This window comes from Scatophagus argus, chromosome 10 (genome assembly GCF_020382885.2).
Source record: "Scatophagus argus isolate fScaArg1 chromosome 10, fScaArg1.pri, whole genome shotgun sequence".
NCBI lineage: Eukaryota > Metazoa > Chordata > Actinopteri > Scatophagidae > Scatophagus > Scatophagus argus.
The window spans coordinates 1,503,393-1,520,544 of record NC_058502.1 but is presented as its reverse complement, the minus strand read 5'-3'; the positions used below and the strand labels follow the sequence as shown (position 1 = coordinate 1,520,544).

The 17,152-nt window shown below is 46.8% G+C and overlaps 2 protein-coding genes across 5 annotated transcripts in view; one reads left to right on the top strand and one right to left on the bottom strand.

The window, feature by feature from the left end:
- arfgef3 (ARFGEF family member 3) overlaps positions 1-6,220 on the bottom strand; it is a 33,438-nt gene extending 27,218 nt beyond the window's left edge. For 2 of the 4 annotated variants that reach the window (XM_046401861.1, XM_046401864.1), the window contains exons 1-5: positions 5,557-6,220; positions 3,841-3,892; positions 700-781; positions 467-607; positions 161-229 (exon numbers count right to left, since the gene is read on the bottom strand). In XM_046401861.1, coding sequence (XP_046257817.1) covers positions 161-229; positions 467-607; positions 700-781; positions 3,841-3,892; positions 5,557-5,641 — 429 coding nt within the window. In that variant the 5' untranslated portion in view covers positions 5,642-6,220. Of the gene's footprint in view, positions 1-160; positions 230-466; positions 608-699; positions 782-3,840; positions 3,893-4,002; positions 4,231-5,556 lie in introns of those variants that run through there. The other 2 variants (XM_046401862.1, XM_046401863.1) reach the window with 2 other exon arrangements.
- Positions 6,221-8,497: 2,277 nt separating this feature from the next.
- Positions 8,498-16,732, top strand: LOC124066407 (5-hydroxytryptamine receptor 7-like). Its single transcript, XM_046402753.1, has 2 exons — positions 8,498-10,484; positions 11,473-16,732. Exons 1-2 carry the CDS (start codon positions 9,907-9,909, stop codon positions 12,380-12,382), a joined length of 1,488 nt encoding a protein of 495 aa, XP_046258709.1. The 5' UTR covers positions 8,498-9,906; the 3' UTR covers positions 12,383-16,732.
- The last annotated feature ends 420 nt before the right edge of the window (positions 16,733-17,152 follow it).

Sequence of the window (17,152 nt, the reverse complement as noted above, 5' to 3'; positions counted from 1 at the left end):
GAGAACTAAACCAATCGACCCTTAGATATAAATTTCAGTTCTGCAGATGAAGCAAAAAGGAGGCCTCTTGGTGTTCGGTGTGAAATCTGAAATATGCTGCTGATGAAGCTGACGGAGCCAACAGAGCTGACACGATTCAAACAGACTCTGGCTGTCCTACCTCGGCAATGCGGAGGATGGAGTCTCCATTGATGTCAAAGTTTGGTGAGTAGGTGATGCACAGCAGGACCTGCACAGGACACACAGCGGGGAGACAAAGTTAGTCCATGTCAACACAAACTGTTCAGATCAGTCAGGCAGAGGAGACACAAAGCAGCATGTGGTGACAAACACAGGAAGCCATCAAAGAAAGAGCTGCAGCGCAGACAAAAATGTTCTTCACGCAGCTGAGCCGCTGAGTTTCTCCATCCTTCACTCATTTTAAAGCAGGATGAATGAGCTTCAGACAGACGCCCTCATGTCTTACCTTCATCACCTCCACCTGCAGGTCTTCATGGAGAGACGGGGTCACTCTGATGGCCTCCAACATCTGGCTGAGCAGCTGCTTCTCCAGCGACTCCACCTCCATGGAGACCCCGCCCACAAACCTGTCCTCACACAGCAGCTTCTGATTGGAGGAAGACACACACACACAGTCGTCACAGAGCAGAAGACGGCGGGATGAAGTCCGAGTGCTGGAAGAGACGAGTTCTGCTGTACCTGCATTCCAGTGAGCGCCGTCTGTCCCAGCTTGGTGTTTTTGGACTCCAGAGCCATCTGCAGCGGCAGCAGACAGCGCTCTCTGCAAGCACAAACCGGGTGACACGTTCACGAAGGCGCTGATGGCTTTAGTTCAGACGTATCAGACGGGCTGCACTTTGCTTTTCATTAGAGCTGCGGCAACAGATCATTAAGTTAAAATGTCAAACTTCTCTGATTTTAGCTTCTTAACTGTGATTTCTTTGAACTTTTTGACAGTATATTGAATGACTTTGGGCTGATGACAAAATAAGACATTGGAGGATGTCATGTTCGGGCTTTTTCGGGTTTTATGAACCAAACTACTGATGGGATTAATAAAGAAGCTAATCAAAAGGCCGATCTACAATGAAAACAATCAAGTGATTCATCTGACTTGAAGTCCAAATCTCAGATTCTAGATGCGATCCAGCCACAACCACACGGGACAGTCGACAGATGACTGACTGGTACCTGAGCACCAGGTGACATACGTGACCTTTACTGCAGTCCACAGTGCATTTCAAAGTCTGCAAACTGCTGGTCAGATTGTGGCTCGTGATATTAGTTTTTGGACACCCCTGCTTAGAAGGAAGACAGATTTCAGAGGACCGAGAAGAGGACAGATGAGCAGAATATGAGGAGGTCTCAGTCGCGGCCTCCATCGTGACCTCCAGCTCCTCCTCCCTCCCTGTTCCTGCTCTTAGTGATACTGCAGCTTCTTCATGTTCAGAACATCAGATCACAGCTGAGGAGCAGACGATCCATGAGGGCGTCCGTCCCTCGTGTTTCCTCGACCCGAGAGAGACACTCAGGTCCCCACGTCAGGGTCCACAACACAGACACATCAGCTTCACTGTCGTAGAGGAAAACATTCACATCTGAGAAGCTGAAATCAAATCAGTGATTACAGGATTGTCAGAACAGTTGGCGATTGGTTTAACTGTGAGAGGCTCGCATCACGACAGACGTCGCTGACGGGAGACACTTTGGATTCTGCAGTCTGGTCAAAGCTAACCTGCTGCCTTTCCTGCTGCTCTGTACGTTTTTTTCAGCTGTTGACTTGCTTTTAAAATCAAGTCACTGATGATGTCACTCAGAACAATGTAGAGGTTCACAAAGAAGAGCTTCTCTCAGCTCGTAACAACATCTGATTTGTCCTCAAACTACAGTCAGTTACACAACAGCGCAGGCCTTGAAGCACCAAGCTCGTTTCTTTTTCCATGTCCTCATCCTTCCTTTGCTTTCCGCTGCGTCTCCCTCTCATTATTTGTAGTGGACCGAGTCGCTGTGCTCTGCAGCTGATAGCACACTACAGCACTTCGGCCCCGAGCTGTCACAACTACAGCGGTTCAACTGGGCCGCAGGGAGCCTCCGTCGGCACGCTAACCCAGCAGCTCCCGGCGGAGCGGCAGAGTTCAGGCGCTGCTCACGAGCCACTGAAAACAACAACGACACGGAGAGAGAATCGACCCGCAAGACATACAAAGGAAACGAGGGGCAAAGGAAAAGAAAGCATCACTGCGAGAAAAGCAAAAGTGAAGAACTCAACAGTTCTGAAAACATTTCCGTGACTTGTGGCGATTATGACACAAATCAGGATTACTGAACATGATGCACTTGGTTTATAGCACAGGACATCACTGAGAAACTGAACGCCACAAAGAATCTTTGTGTCTCGATTTTCTCGTTGGAAGCCAAAACTGTAACTGAAAATGACATTCGAATCAGTCAAGTCAAGTCGAGGACCTGCACTAAAGGTTTCATCTGGTTCAATTTGTAGTGAGAAGCTTGAACAGAGGAGCACACTCACACTGCATCACATCACGATCAATATTTAATCTAATAACCTCTAATGAGACAACAGACATTATCAGATTCATAATTTATGGTGCGTTGAGCTGCAACAGCATCCAGAATTTATGGTACCGTCATCACAGACCAGCAGCCGGAGTGAACATGTCCACAACAGCATGCAGAGAAAACTGCAGTGTGTCCTCCAGAGCAAACATCCTGACACGAGGGGTAACCGTCAGTCTGAGCTCAGCTTTTTGTCTACAGTCACTGAACAGCTGATGATTAAAATATGAGGGGTGATGTGAACACCTGGGCGGCACGGTGGTGCAGTGGTTAGCTCTGTCGCCTCATAGCAAGAGGGTTCCAGGCCTGCGTGGCTTTTCTCCGGGTTCTCCAGCTTCCTCCCACAACACCAAAAACATGCACATTAGGTTAATTGGCTGCTCTAAATTGCCCCGAGGTGTGAGTGTGAGAGTGTGTGGTTGTTTGTCTTTGTGTGTTGGCCCTGTGAACCCCGCCTCTGCAGCGGTAAAGAAAATGGATGGATGGATGGATGAACACCTGCAAACACCTGTGAAATCTCACCAGGCTTGTCCAATCAGAGCTGGTTCTGAGCCACACTTCCAAACCGTTTCTTTGTCATTATCAAATTTGACGACTGAAATCACCTCATGCAGCTTCAACATGTAAGCGACGAACACATGAAAGCGTCAATAATTACAACATTAAAGTATATTTTGCTACTGATAATTTGGAAAAGTGTACTGTTGTATTGCTACTTTAACTAGAGTACAACATCTGAGTAGTGGATGCCGGACAAACAGTCTGATGTGAGCCTGTCTGCTCCTGATGTGCCGTGATAACCTGAAGGTCCCAGACGTTAACTGCGAGGTGCCTCGTCGACTACATTAAAGCTTCACAAAGTGAACGTCTGTCTCTGCTGTTGGACTGGACAGTTTGGTCCTGCTGCTGTTATCTAAACTCTAAAGATAATCCTGACTCCAAATTTTGCATTATCGTTTGCATTATCATTGCAGGAACTTTTAGATCATTTAAATGAATTCAAATCAGACACATGGAGGCCAGGGGGCTCAGAGGTGCACTTTGACTTCAGTATTTCCTCTACCCGCTGCAGTAAAAGCACCGACTGTACAGCCTGAGCAGCTGAAAGGCAAAACAAACTTAACTCAAACATTTCAGGTGGAAGCACAAACCACACCAGCTCTCATCACTGCGTCCACCTGTCATACAAAGAACATTTCCAGCATGTTTTGACTCTGACGCTTTGAGCTGAAATGAAACTAAATCTGTTCTCATTTAACTTACCGAAGCTGTGAAGCTGAAATCTTGGCTGATCCATTCTGAGACTCGAGGGTTTCTGTAGTTTAATACCACAAAGAAAACACTGAGATGAATAACATTATACACAACATGACATTTACACAAAACCAAAAGAAAATTCCCAGCAGTTAGACACTTTGTTTTTACCAGGAGAAAAACCTGGCTCTCCACACTGAACCTGATGTCAGCTCAGGCCACTGAGAACTGAAAGCTGCATTTCAACAGTAATATTGTATATTTTCATATGTGAACAAACCCCACACAGCTTCCTGCTGACCAGAGCACCGCGTATATTAATACGCTACTGAAAATAGTCCCCAACAAATTCACTATTCCTCCTGTCAGAGTAACGTTTGGTAAAAGCTACAGTGACCTGCTCTTTTGGAAGTTTATTGTTCGCACGCCCCCCGTGTGTGTGCGTGTGTCTAAGGCGGCGTTCACGTGTGGCCTCTGTCACATTCAGATGCACCATTAAGCTGCACGTTGATTTGTGTTGTGGGTGTGTCTCCAGAGATTTCATTGGTTGATGAAGTGTCCATTTTTCTCCTCAGTTTGGTTTTGATTAGTTATGAAGTGGCATAAAAAAGGAGGCTAAAACATCAAGACTGACAGCTGAGCGCTGCTCCTGATTGGCTCAGGAACTCGATACCGCGGCTCCAACTCCTGTTCACTACTGCACAGACTCTGGCTCCAAATGACGTCACAAGAACAAGATGGCAGCGTTTGCATCGGGGATATTTTGGCTTCATTTCTGTACAGCAGGAAGTGGAGACACGTCGGCCATCTGTTTATGGATGGTCACACCCCGCACTAAACATGGAGTGAAGACCTGACTGAAACACAGTCTGAGGTCTGTTAGCCCCGTTAGCTTTAAACACAGCTCGGAGTGTGCGGTCGTCTCCTCCATCAGCATCCATCAGCCGGGGTCTCGAGTCCTGAATGCTGTGTCAGATGCTGTTCTGCTCTGCTGAGGATGGACAGGATACAGACTGCGGCGAGACGGGTTCCACTCAGCATCCTGGACCAGCGAGCTTGTGTTTTCAGCCCCCAAACCCATTCAGGTTTACCTGAGATTAGCCTGTAGCACAACTGAGCGTGACTACGGCTGCACCCACACCCACCTCATTAAGATTAAAAGTCTTGACGACTTAATTTAACCCTTTAAAACACACTGCCTCCTGCAGCTGCCACCTACGGTCAAATTCAGCCATGAAATTAGTAGACTTATGGGAATTTAAAGCCGGAGCTAAAGAGAAATTATGATGTGAGCATTTGGTTGCCAGATGGTGCATTTAAGTGCAATCCTGAAAACAGAAAAACGGACCTTCTTATTGTAGGTTATCGCAAATTAAAGAAGGGATGCTGCACTGCCAGATGTTACTGTTTAAACGGATCTGAACGAACATGGAATGAAAATGACTTGGTTTCATTTCATCCAGCAGGTGCAGCCTTAATTCCAGTTCAGAAAGATGGAGATCCCCTCCACCCTACTCTCAGCCTCTGGGGCTGACAGCCCTTAAATTGCCAGAAAGACGGGGTTTTTCTCTAACACTTAGTGGTTTCCTGTCTCTATACGACCGTTACGGCGGCCTGTGGGGATTTGCTGTGTCCTAAATGCTAGCAGGTGAGCCCAGTCGCGCATCCTCCATCCCTCTGCCCCCCTCCGGCAGCCGGAGAGCCGGCAGGCTGCCGTAGACTCACCGCAGGCGTAGACGCAGGCATCGCGGATCGCTTTGTGCTTGTGGCCGGACGCGTCTTTCTGCAGCTTCCGCAGGATTTCCTCCATGCTGGCTCCAAGGATCGGACGGCTTTTTAATGTCAAAGAGCGGAGAGACGCCGGGACCGGGTGTGGGCTTTCCTGACGGATTTTAAGGGTGCACAATGAGTGACAGCATCCCTTAACCCCCCTGATGAAGACGATGATTCATTCCCAACGACCAGCCAATGATATCATTCCGGGCCGTCAATCCTCTGAAGCTGGAAGGAGGAAGTGGTTCTTACGTTAATCCACCTCTGCGGCTTCCGGCCAGAACAGCGAAGACCGCCAGACATAAACAAATCAGAAACTGTCGCCCATCCACAGGGGAATAAATTCGGTGATTAAACGTCCTTCTCTCATCTTCGTCGGTCTTTTATTCCTCGGCACCACCGTGTTTTGAAATCCGTTCCAGCTTATACTTGTGTTCGTCACGTAAGCCAGATCCGGTTCTTGGTATCCCTCAAATCAAGTCAGGAATCTCCGCAGCGCTGCACGGAGCCCCGCGCTAAAAGGAGGATTTCTACCGAACCTGGCAACACGGTATTTACATAGTTTCCCCGTAGGGCAGCTTGAAACTGCGGCACGGAAATGGAGTCACTGGAACAGGATCTCCTCCGTGAGCGGGGCGACAGGTGCAGGAACACCGGGTCGCCGACAGGTGAGTCTGCCTTCAGAATAAAGGTCCAGTTCACTCCGAGCGATAATAAAGTCCCAGTTTTGGTCCTTTTTTCACTTCGGTCATATTTTTTTTTCAGTTGTATGTCGTTATTTTTGTTTTCATGATGTTTGTTTGTTTTATGTTTTGAAGTGAAATTACCAAATGATTGCTGAACTTCCGTCATGAACACGCTAACCCCTGTGAAAGTCCTGTTCGTGTAGCAGCAGTAATGTTATGAAATAAATAAGTAAATAAATATCAAATAGTAAATAACATTATTCACAGGTTTATTTGTATATACCGAACCACCTGTTAGGATTGTGGGAGGAGGTAATAAAACAACAAAGCAAACCAGCATAACACTGGATGCCAGACCCAAAGAGGGCGCCATTCAGTCGTGAGAGCTGCTTTAGCGTTCCCACTCGTGAGTGTATTTCTCAGACCTCAGTTCTGTTTCCAGTTCTTCTCCGGGGTTCACTTTCTGTATTGCCATTAAAGATTTCCCTGCAGCACAAATCATTTTTCCTCACAGACCTCAACTGTAAAAGAAAAAGTTTTTAAATCTGCAGACGGGACACCACAAACAGCAGGAATTAGATTTCTGTATGACAGACAGAACAGCAGGCTGTGTGTCTTCTTCATTTGATGATGCATGTACTGCCTCACAATTTATCCTAAAATGCTTTTCTACTGTTGGTTAATTCTTGAAATCATTTTAATCAAAAATAAATAAATAAGTAAATAAAAGACCAAAGGAACAAAAAGTTTAGCTGAATGCGCTTGGTAAACAGTTTGTTGCCGAGCAGGAGGGAGGGAGATGATTGGTATTCGGTTATTTATATATTAATTTATTCATATATTCATTGGCTTGTCCTGCCTGTTCCTATCAGGACTGAGGCCATTACAAAATAAGGCAACAAAAAGGAAGGTGAGACAATGAACGCAAGTGGAATCACAGATGGTAGGTGACAAACAGGTATTCGAAGGTCGTTAAATTAAATCCCAGCAGGTGTATTAAAACAGTACAACAAGAGGCTCGAACAAAAACCAGAGACGAGGGCGATGAACTGAGTCTCTTACTCAGACAGTCAGACCACGACCGTAATAATGAAACTAATGAGATCTTTGGAAGTCAACAAAAAAGCAGGAAGCTTTTCAGTGAGACTATTATGAAGTTCTGAAGAACCAAACTCCACATAAATATCTAAGAATTATACTTCCCCCAAGTACAGAATGGCCATAATGTACTGTAGGAGGAGGCTGTGTCCCTCTTATAGTCTAATCAAAAGTGTATTTGAGTGCGGAGGCAAAAAGAGCCAGACCCATTCATCCGTTTTCTTGTTATAATGTGAGCACTTAATGTCTGGCTGCTCTTGGCAGATAATAGCAGATGTCTTTTTCTGCTGGCCTGTATTTTATGCTTTGTGTTTGAAATGCATCTACTGCTTTTCTTCATAAACCTGATTATCCTCCTAGAACTGCACTGGGCCAAAAGTATGTGGACACCTACACGTCACATGCCTATTGGATAATCCCACACGTCCAGAGCTGCGAGTCATTCTGCCACCACCACAAAATGTTTGGTTGTTCCAGGGCCGACGGACTCACACGTTTAGTTCTTATGAGTAAAACGATCAGCGGCCATCAGCAACCTGTTTTGAAATTGCTGACGGTATCAAAAGTGAAAAGTCCAAGGGAGCATCAGAAGCAGTTTCCACTCAGCTGCTGCTTTGTCGACAAGTCACGGTGCTTCAGTAATTTCTTGTTGTTTGTCGGATGCAGCTGACGCGAGCAGTTTGTGACAGAAAACTGCAAAGCAAGTATTGAAAACATGTTTTCAGAAAGCTGGTGTTTGTTCTCAGAGCTGTGCAGACGGGGGGGGGGGGGGGGGGCAGATCAGCAGGAGTGCTGGTCTCAGGTGCTGCTGGGGTCGCTCTGTAACCTGCAGTGGTTTACGTCATCTCACTGCGCTTCTGCTACAAGTTAAAACAGACTTTTTGAAGGTAAACATCCTTTCCGACCCGTTTAATGACTGAGGCTTGCGTGTCAGCTGATTTCCTGAGTCCCTCCTCTGCATGCAGCGCGATTAAATATGAACTCGTAGGGTAAAAACAAAAACACCACCTGTTAAATTCACTATGGATCTTACATACTCTTATTTACTTGGCTCTGAAGCAGGATGTCTCCTCCACTGCTCTGCTTGCATCTCAGGTGGGAGGGGCTAAAACACGAGGAAAGGAGGCGTGGAAAGGAATCAAGGACGTTCTAACTGAGAAATGAATGGAATCATGGGACACTTGGACAGGGGCCTCCAATAAACCTGATGGTGACCTCTGCAGGGCCCCAGTCTGAGAGCCACGGCTCATTTTCACAACTTACGTCTGTGGCTGAAGGTTGTTCTTTATGGGGTTTGAAAGAGAAATGTAAAAAACATTATGTATTCCCAGTTTAAAAAACTAAAGTCACAAATAAATGTTACTGAAGGAAAGATGGACATACAACGTGCAGTGGTGGTTTGTGACCACTTGGAGGCGCTACTATTCAAGGCCATCAGTATCATAGCCACGTCTGGAACCACCACACATTTGGGCTCAGATCAGAAAATGATCTAAAAAATAAAAATAAATAAAGGCTTCAGGAGCAGTTTGGGCTCCTGCTTTCACCGCCAGCAACACGAATCTGACACGTTTCAGAAGCGAGATGAAGGCGGATTGTATTTCTTGTCCTGACACTCCGCTCGCACTGAGTGAGGGGGATTCAGCTCCCGCACCTCAGTTACATAAGGACCAACCGATCTTCAAAGTTCAGAGAGAAAACACTTCACCATGCTGTGTGTTTTCCTTTAAAACGGAGCTGAGGCTGAGCTGCTGGAACATAAAGCGCCTCACTTTTTCTTGCATGGATTATTTGTATAATCGTAGCAATTTTCTTAGATGGCCGGCGGCGGCCGACTCTTTCACACCGTCATTTATCCTCCATTCATGTTCAATGTAATCTCACTCTTTGTGTGTGTGTGTGTGTGTGTGCGGAGGGAGAAATGCTTAATCACACATGACGATGACAAAATACATTTGAAATCGACAGAACATTTCTTTATTCTGCGCAATTACGCACGAGCATCCATGGACACAGCTTGTCCTTGCCAACATATTCTCAACCGAAAGGACTCCGGAAAGGTCCTGCAGGGTTTTTCCTCCCGTGCAGCTTAAGCTGAAATGTTTAGATGCGAAGTATCCCTCAGCCTATAGGCTCTCCAACATGTCTTCCGACGTCACACGTCTACTTTTGTGATACGAATAAGCGCGCACTCCGGTTTATAAGTTTCAGTCTCTCTGCACATCAGGCTGAAAAGCGGGATGGTAGCCAAGGTGGCCACAGACAGCAGGAAATAGTATTTTATAGGTCATGTATTTTGGGAATATGCCCGCGGCGCGCCACGTGCGTAATGACGAGCGTGTCTGTAAATAGAAGAATTTATGAAGGCTAAGAGAGTATGTCAGAGTAATTTAGCCTGAGGGGGCTGAGGAGAGGAATTACTCATTTCTCACACTAACATCTGCACCTCTGTGCGCGTCTGTGTCACCGCCGGACGGGTGTCCAAGTCCATGGATAAAAAGGAACACAAGGCAGCAGAATGGTTGTTGTGGGAACGAGTAACGGAACGTTCGGTGCTGGCAACATGAGGTCGTCGTTCATGATCGAGGACAGAGTCGGTGGTGAAGATCCCGGGGGCTCCACCAACATGATGATCTCGGAGGCTCTTGCGCCCCGGCTGCTGATGATTGCGCAGGGCGCCGCAGAGGCTGCAGCAGCGGCAGCAGCGACGTCTCCGTCCACCTCCAGTCAGCCGCAGGTCATGGAGACGAACGGGACCCGGTGCGGCGAGCAGATCCTGAGCTACGGTCGCGTGGAGAAAGTGCTGATCGGCGGGGTGCTCACGATGCTCACGCTGTCCACCATCTGCGGGAACTTGCTGGTGGTCATCTCCGTGTGTTTCGTCAAGAAGCTGCGCCAGCCGTCCAACTACTTGATCGTTTCTCTGGCCATGGCCGACCTGTCAGTGGCTCTGGCCGTGATGCCGTTCGTCAGCATCACGGACCTGATCGGTGGTCAGTGGATATTCGGACAGTTCTTCTGCAACGTTTTCATCGCCATGGATGTGATGTGCTGCACCGCATCCATCATGTCTCTGTGCGTAATCAGCATTGACAGGTGAGACAAACTTCTTTTATTATCGAAGTAAAACGGATTTCCTGCAGTGAAACAGCAGGTCAAACAACCAAATGACGGCGTTTGAACATTATTTAGACAAACCGGAAAAGACCAGAGCAGCTGGAAAACGTTGATTAAAAGAGCAGTAACCTCATTTTAACGGATTATTCAACTTTTACGCATCATAACCGTGGAAGACACATTTTGGCTATGTCCCGTCCTTTAATCCCGCTTTCCCCCCGACACACCACAGTCTCAGAAAAATCCCATTACGCAGTCTGATGTGGTTTGTGTCGCTCGGCCCTCGACGCTGAAGCAGAGCGCGGAGGCTCGCTGTGGATCAGGGTCTGCCTCAAGGGCGTTTAGACCGAACTGATGCGGAGATCAAGCCGGCGACCTTTCAGCTTGTTTCTTTGTCCACTGTGCACCGCATTCCTTTCGAACTAAACGGCCCGTTTGAATAAAACAAAAAGGTCAGAGGGGGAGTTCAAGGCGTCCAGACCGAAATGACTCTCAAAGTGAATCCAAATTTAATTTCAAAATCACAGCAAAAATCGATTTCTACCTCTTTGTTGGCATCTAGTTTTATCAGTTCAACGAGATTCTGAAGTAATTTGTGAAACTCACATTCCTGCGTATCTGCTGTGTGATGGGTTAAACCTGGTTGTTTTAAACTGTGTTTTTACTGTGAGGCTTCTGATTTTATAACTTATTATTTATGGCTCTAAGTGTGCTGAAACTGCTCAGCCCCCAGCTTAGTGCTGGAAGGCTTGCTGATCACATATGGTCTTTCTCAGCATTTTGGAGTTTCTCTTTCATAAAACTACCCACCTGGGGGCTGCATATGGCACACACAGATTGTGGATAAGCACCGTGCTCAAGGGCACCTTGTAGAGGGTGGGGCAGCGTAGGTCAGGGTGGGATAAGAGAAAAGCTTAATTAAGGTGAATTCAGTCTGTGAAATCACTCAACATGTTTTTCTCTGCAGGTATCTGGGGATCACTAAACCCCTGACGTATCCTGTCCGGCAAAATGGCTGGTGCATGGCCAAGATGATCCTGTCAGTGTGGCTCCTCTCGGCCTCCATCACCCTCCCCCCGCTGTTCGGCTGGGCGCAGAACGTCAACGACGGCAGAGTCTGCCTCATCAGTCAGGACTTCGGCTACACCGTCTACTCCACAGCTGTGGCGTTCTACATCCCCATGTCAGTGATGCTGATCATGTACTACAGGATCTACCGGGCGGCCAAACTCAGTGCTGCCAAACACACCATCACCGGCTTCCCCAGGGAAGGGGAGCACAGTGCAGGGGCGGCTCCCCGGGGGGGAAGAGGAGGGCATGACGCTAAGAAGCCAGCGGTATCGGAAGAAACGGGAAGCGTTGAAGGGACAGAGGCTGAGCATGAGGAGGCTGAGGAAGAGGAGGAGGAGGAGAGCTTGGACTGCGTGGCGGCTGCGCTGAAGCTCCAGCGTGAGGTGGAGGAGGAGTGCAGCACACGTGTCTCTCGCCTCCTCAAGACTGGTGAACACCACCAGCGACGGAAAAGGAAAAATCAGTCCATCTTCAAACGAGAGCAGAAGGCTGCGGCCACTCTGGGCATCGTGGTCGGCGCCTTCACCTTCTGCTGGCTGCCGTTCTTCTTGGTGTCCACTGCCAGGCCGTTTGTCTGCGGCGTGGAGTGCAGCTGCGTGCCGCTCTGGCTGGAGAGAACTCTGCTGTGGCTCGGGTACGCCAACTCCCTCATTAATCCCTTCATTTATGCATTTTTCAACCGCGACCTGAGGACCACCTACAGCAACCTCCTGCGCTGCCGCTACAGGAACATCAACAGGAAGCTGTCGGCGGCTGGCATGCACGAGGCTCTGAAACTAGTGGAGAAGCCAGATACTGACGCGTAAGGCTGTAGGTCATCAGCGACACTGCAGAGATCAGCGGAAACAATTGCCAGGGAAGGCAGCCAGTGAAGCTGTGGCACAAGGCCACCACACCGCCAGACTGCTTATTTCCACAAATTTGTATGGTGGTAACTGAGATGAGATGAAGATGCGCAGACGAGGATCGAAGTAAAATTTAACTCACAGAAATGGCTGTGATTACTGAACTGTTTTGCCTCCGTTGTCCAACAATTGTAAATGAATTCAGGATGGTTTGTTATCCTGCTGAACAGTCTTTTGCACATTATATCGTCACAGAAGTCAGTGGAGCTACACACTGGCTTTGAACTGGGCTGCCACCGCCGATGGAAACTCGGTAGCCAGAGAATTTTCAGTTTGAGCCAAGGAAAAGACGCCCTAGCAAACAAAAGTGGAGTTCTGGGAGCTCACCTGGCCCTTGAAGCTAGAACACCAAACGTCCCTGGTTATCATGACGACACTGTTTTTCACCGCTTCTAAGAGTTGAGTTTGTGTCAGCAGACGAGCGTAAGAACAAGTTAAACTCAACAAAACTCAACTGACATGTAAAATCTGTACACAAGTCAATAATCACATTGTTTCACAGTGGCTTGAGGTCAAATGGTTTCTTGTGAAGATCAGTTGTACTTGAAATGAGTTTTTATCTTGTGCTTCTTCTTCTTTTTCAGGCGGTCAGCATCATTATGTTTTTGAATGTGCCAAAACGTTCTCTTTGTTAATCTGCTGAAGTCATGACCACTGCGACTTATTTATTGGTCAGTGTGTTCTGAAATCAGGCTGCTCACTTATAAACAGACAAGCATTTTTGGATGAAGAAGATGAAGAAGAGCACTTATCTCGAAGGTGCCGATGCCTCTTCCTCACTTCTCAAGGGTTTGGCTGCAGCACATAAGAGTCTCTTTCCAAACTACGCACCTTGCGTGTCAGATTTGTCACGGTGTGTGATGGTCCCGCCGGTCCCCCCGGTCCCCTCAGTCTCCCGGCTTTTCACGGTGATCACGGCTCAGTCACAAAATAGCTTGTGAAACAGGGAAGCTGATGGAGGAGTGGATCTCAGTTAAAGCTCCGATGCCCTACTTTTCTTCCACATTTTTACACTCGGTGCCAGCATCCCAATCCAGGAATTTTTCTTTGACTTATAATCAGTTTAACAATTGCTGACAATCTAAAAGTGTCAGGATTTATTATATAAAGACCCATCAATTTCTCACATCTAAAATTGATGTCTTCAAATTAATTACATCATCTGACCAACAGACTCAAAGATTTAGAGGATTTAGAAGCTGGTACCTGCACAATTTGAACATTTTTGTTGCATAAATGACCTTAATATAACACATTCACACCTTAATATAACATTAAATATTTAGGAGAATTTAGTTATTTTTTAAGAAACACAAAAACGTAAGCCGAGCTGCTTTATCAGGACTGTGTCTGTCAGCTGCTTGCTCTGCTACTGTCATTTCACAGTAGACTCAAATGTTGCCAAACTCTGATTGGTGCACGGCCACATGTGACATCATCATTTTCCAGCAGCGCCTCACACACTTCGAACCAGCGAGAAAATAAAAGATATCAGCTGTAGAGATGTGATGTAGGGCCTATTTTCTTTATGTATCACCACGCAGAACGACGTGTGCATCTCCTCTTGGACGAGAGGTTCATGCTTGTGACCTGAATGACGTCCTCCTCGGCTGAACTGTAACGTTAGCTAGCCTGTGGTCCATGAGAGCACGTTTCCTTCTGGGTGGTGATACAGAAGGAAAATATGTACATGAAACTGCTCACAACGAGGTCTGCGGATTACCCTGAGAAACTGGGTCATGATTTCTGGTGCTTTGAGCGGCACAAGCGAAGTGTCATCTTGTTCCATGATACTGGAGAAAAGGCACACAACTCTACTGCTGATGTGTCCGAAACAGAAAGAATATGTAGTTTTGTAGTGAACTGTCCCTTTAGTGACATGCATATGAAGGTGTCAAACACTTAGGAGCAAGTTGATCCCAGACACTAATTACACAGACACAATCTCCCAGCAGGGAGGCTGATCTGGATGTATGAGTGCAGATGAGAGCAGGTATTAAAGCACAGCATTCGCACAACATATTTACATATTAAAATTCAAATGATTTTTCTGTTAATGCTGCATCCTGACAGCAGCAACGTGCGTCATGTCGTATTTCTGCAGCTTTCATTTCTAATGTGGTGCGTTTCACGTGTACAGAGATTAGCAGCAAAGAGGTGTTTGGTTCTTATTTTGTGTTCTTAGTACTTCAGCATATAAAGCAGACTTTCCACCACCCCAGCAGTGGTGGATGTGCTGCTGAAAACATATTCTCATTAACTTGAATTTGTGCTGCCACTGAGTGAGAATGAGCAACAAAAAAGGGCAGTTAGTTACTTTGAGAAAAATCCCTTTTTATCGAGCAAGCGTGAACACTGTAATTGCCGCCTCTAATCATTAATTAAAGCTGCTCTGTGCAGAAAGTTTTTGAATACAAAAAACATCCAACCCCTGAGCCTTAATCTGCAACAGAAACTCACCCACTGTGTCACAATGAAAGGCTGCAGAGCAAAATCCAAACCGTCTGGTAAACAACGCGAAAGTTCCTCCACAGAAAAACAGGACTCACAAACTCTGGTGCTTACTTTTTACACTCTTTCAGGCAACCCAACAGCCAGCATGAATGTTGGCACTCAGCGGTTCAGTTTTCAGTTGTGCTTAAGGTCCGGTTAGGTTTAGGCACAGAACCCGTTCGATTGGTCCTGTTTTGGCACCACAAACGGGTGGAAAATGTCTCCATTTTGATTCCAGCTGCTGACCTTAGTTGCCTGTTGTGCCCCCCTTCCTTCCTCCCATGTTTCTTGTCTGCCTTTACTCTCTGTTTGTCAATTAAATCTCACAGAAATCTTAAAAAAAATACCTGCTTTTCAGCTGGAAAATTTCCCAGTTTTCTTTCGCTTGGGTCGTCTTGTTTTCACACCACCGTCTCCTCCTCCTGAGGAAAAGTCAGCTCACATCCCTGGAACAAAAACACATTAATATACATAATACAGATATGTCCGTATCCTATGTATGAAACTTAATGTATCGTGAGCGCCAACATTTAATCCTTACGACCGGGCTGGAGCAGGTGGGGAGATGTGATGGTGCAGGATGCTGTGGGAACAGAAGTTATTTATGAATTGGCCTGATGCAACCCAGGCTGAAATGCTGAATAAATTAATACATGATTTACCATCACAGTTGTGCACAGTTCCACCTTTAGGAGTTAATTTGCTTTTGAGGCTGTGAGCAGGAAAGGTCGAGAAGCACTGGGCTGTCGCCGGGCCCGGTGGGCTCGGTGCCGTCGTGGCACCGCTCCACTTCCTGTCACAGATTATGTGCCAGTGGATATGAGCAGGGGCAAATGTTTCCAAAAGAGCATCCAAAGCAGAGTACATCCAGACCCTCTGAGGAGCTCTGAGGAAGTTGTTCTTCACCTTTTGACAATAACTTTTTGGTGCACAGAAAATTTGTTCCCATACAAACGGTTTTCATGTGCTGGTATTGGCTAGGCTGAGCCACAGAAGAGAAGTTCACCTGTGACACTCAGTGGCCTCAGTCAGGCTGGCGAGTGTAACCGAATGGGTTGAGTTAAAAAGTGTCTTCTTCTTCTTCTTCTCTTTCCTGGGTGAGCAGCCCATTAAACACCAATCAAATGTGTTCCCTTCACTGAGACTGAAGCGAGCAAACACCCAGAGTCAAACCGGTTCGGTGGCAGTGACGGATGTGCCCCCACCTGCCTGTTAAAACATCCCAGCTGCACTCCCAAACGTTATGAATTTGCACAAGCTTTTACTTTGCAGTGTGGTGGAGAATCGACTGACCATTTTAACCATTTGATGTCTGCCTTTTCTCACTCAAACTGGCTACCGGTACAATCAAAGATGTTTTGAGATGATTAACAAGGCAGAAAATAGAAAAAAAGCTGCTGCTACACATTTTTTACATTTCTTATAAATTTTGCTTGTTTCTTGTATATAACTGTGAATTGTGAGAACCTCTAAAGGGTCGAAAGGCTGGAACACGGACATCCTGTCCAGCCCGTGGAGATCTGCGTCGATGGCAGCTAACAAGACGCCAACCAAAGATCAAAGATCAAAGATCAAATCGTACGACAAAGACACAGACCTGATGGTGAAAGGCTTGGTTCCAGGATATGCTTGGGACACTCAGGCCTGAACTGCTCTCTCTGAGAACGATTTTAAAGGCTAATGGACGATAAGGGACCTGAGACGACAAAACCTTTTCATTCAGTTTGACGAACTGGACTTGACTGTCTGCTGCTAATCGTTCCTGATGTAAATGTTTGTGCCAACAGGAGTTCGGGCTGTGCAGGAAGTGCTGATCATAGGCTGCTTTTGACCAGAGGAGCCGCAGTAAACTGCGCTCGTCATGAAGCGGTTGAACCAGAGGGGATGTTCTTTGGACTGGGATTATACAACCCTGATCCTGTAAAGCCTCTGTATTGCTTTTAAATGTGGTTGACCCGACATGTTGTGTGCATAGATTATGATGGAATGGGAGACAGACCAATCAAATTGCCAGATTCCTTCATAACAAACACGTATTCAAAATATAAAAGGAGTGAAGAACAACAGATTTCATGGGAACAGATTGCGTGTTTGAGGCCTCATTCAGACCACATCAGGTGTGTGAGGACAAAACTGGGAGATCATTTGGGCTGTGAACTCCACCTGGATGGAGCCCGG

Bases quoted from the DNA above. Each gene is read 5' to 3' on its own strand.
- LOC124066407 (XM_046402753.1), top strand. From the start codon at position 9,907: ATGGTTGTTGTGGGAACGAGTAACGGAACGTTCGGTGCTGGCAACATG. The intron at 10,485-11,472 runs GTGAGACAAACT...TTTTCTCTGCAG, and splicing joins TGCGTAATCAGCATTGACAG to GTATCTGGGGATCACTAAAC.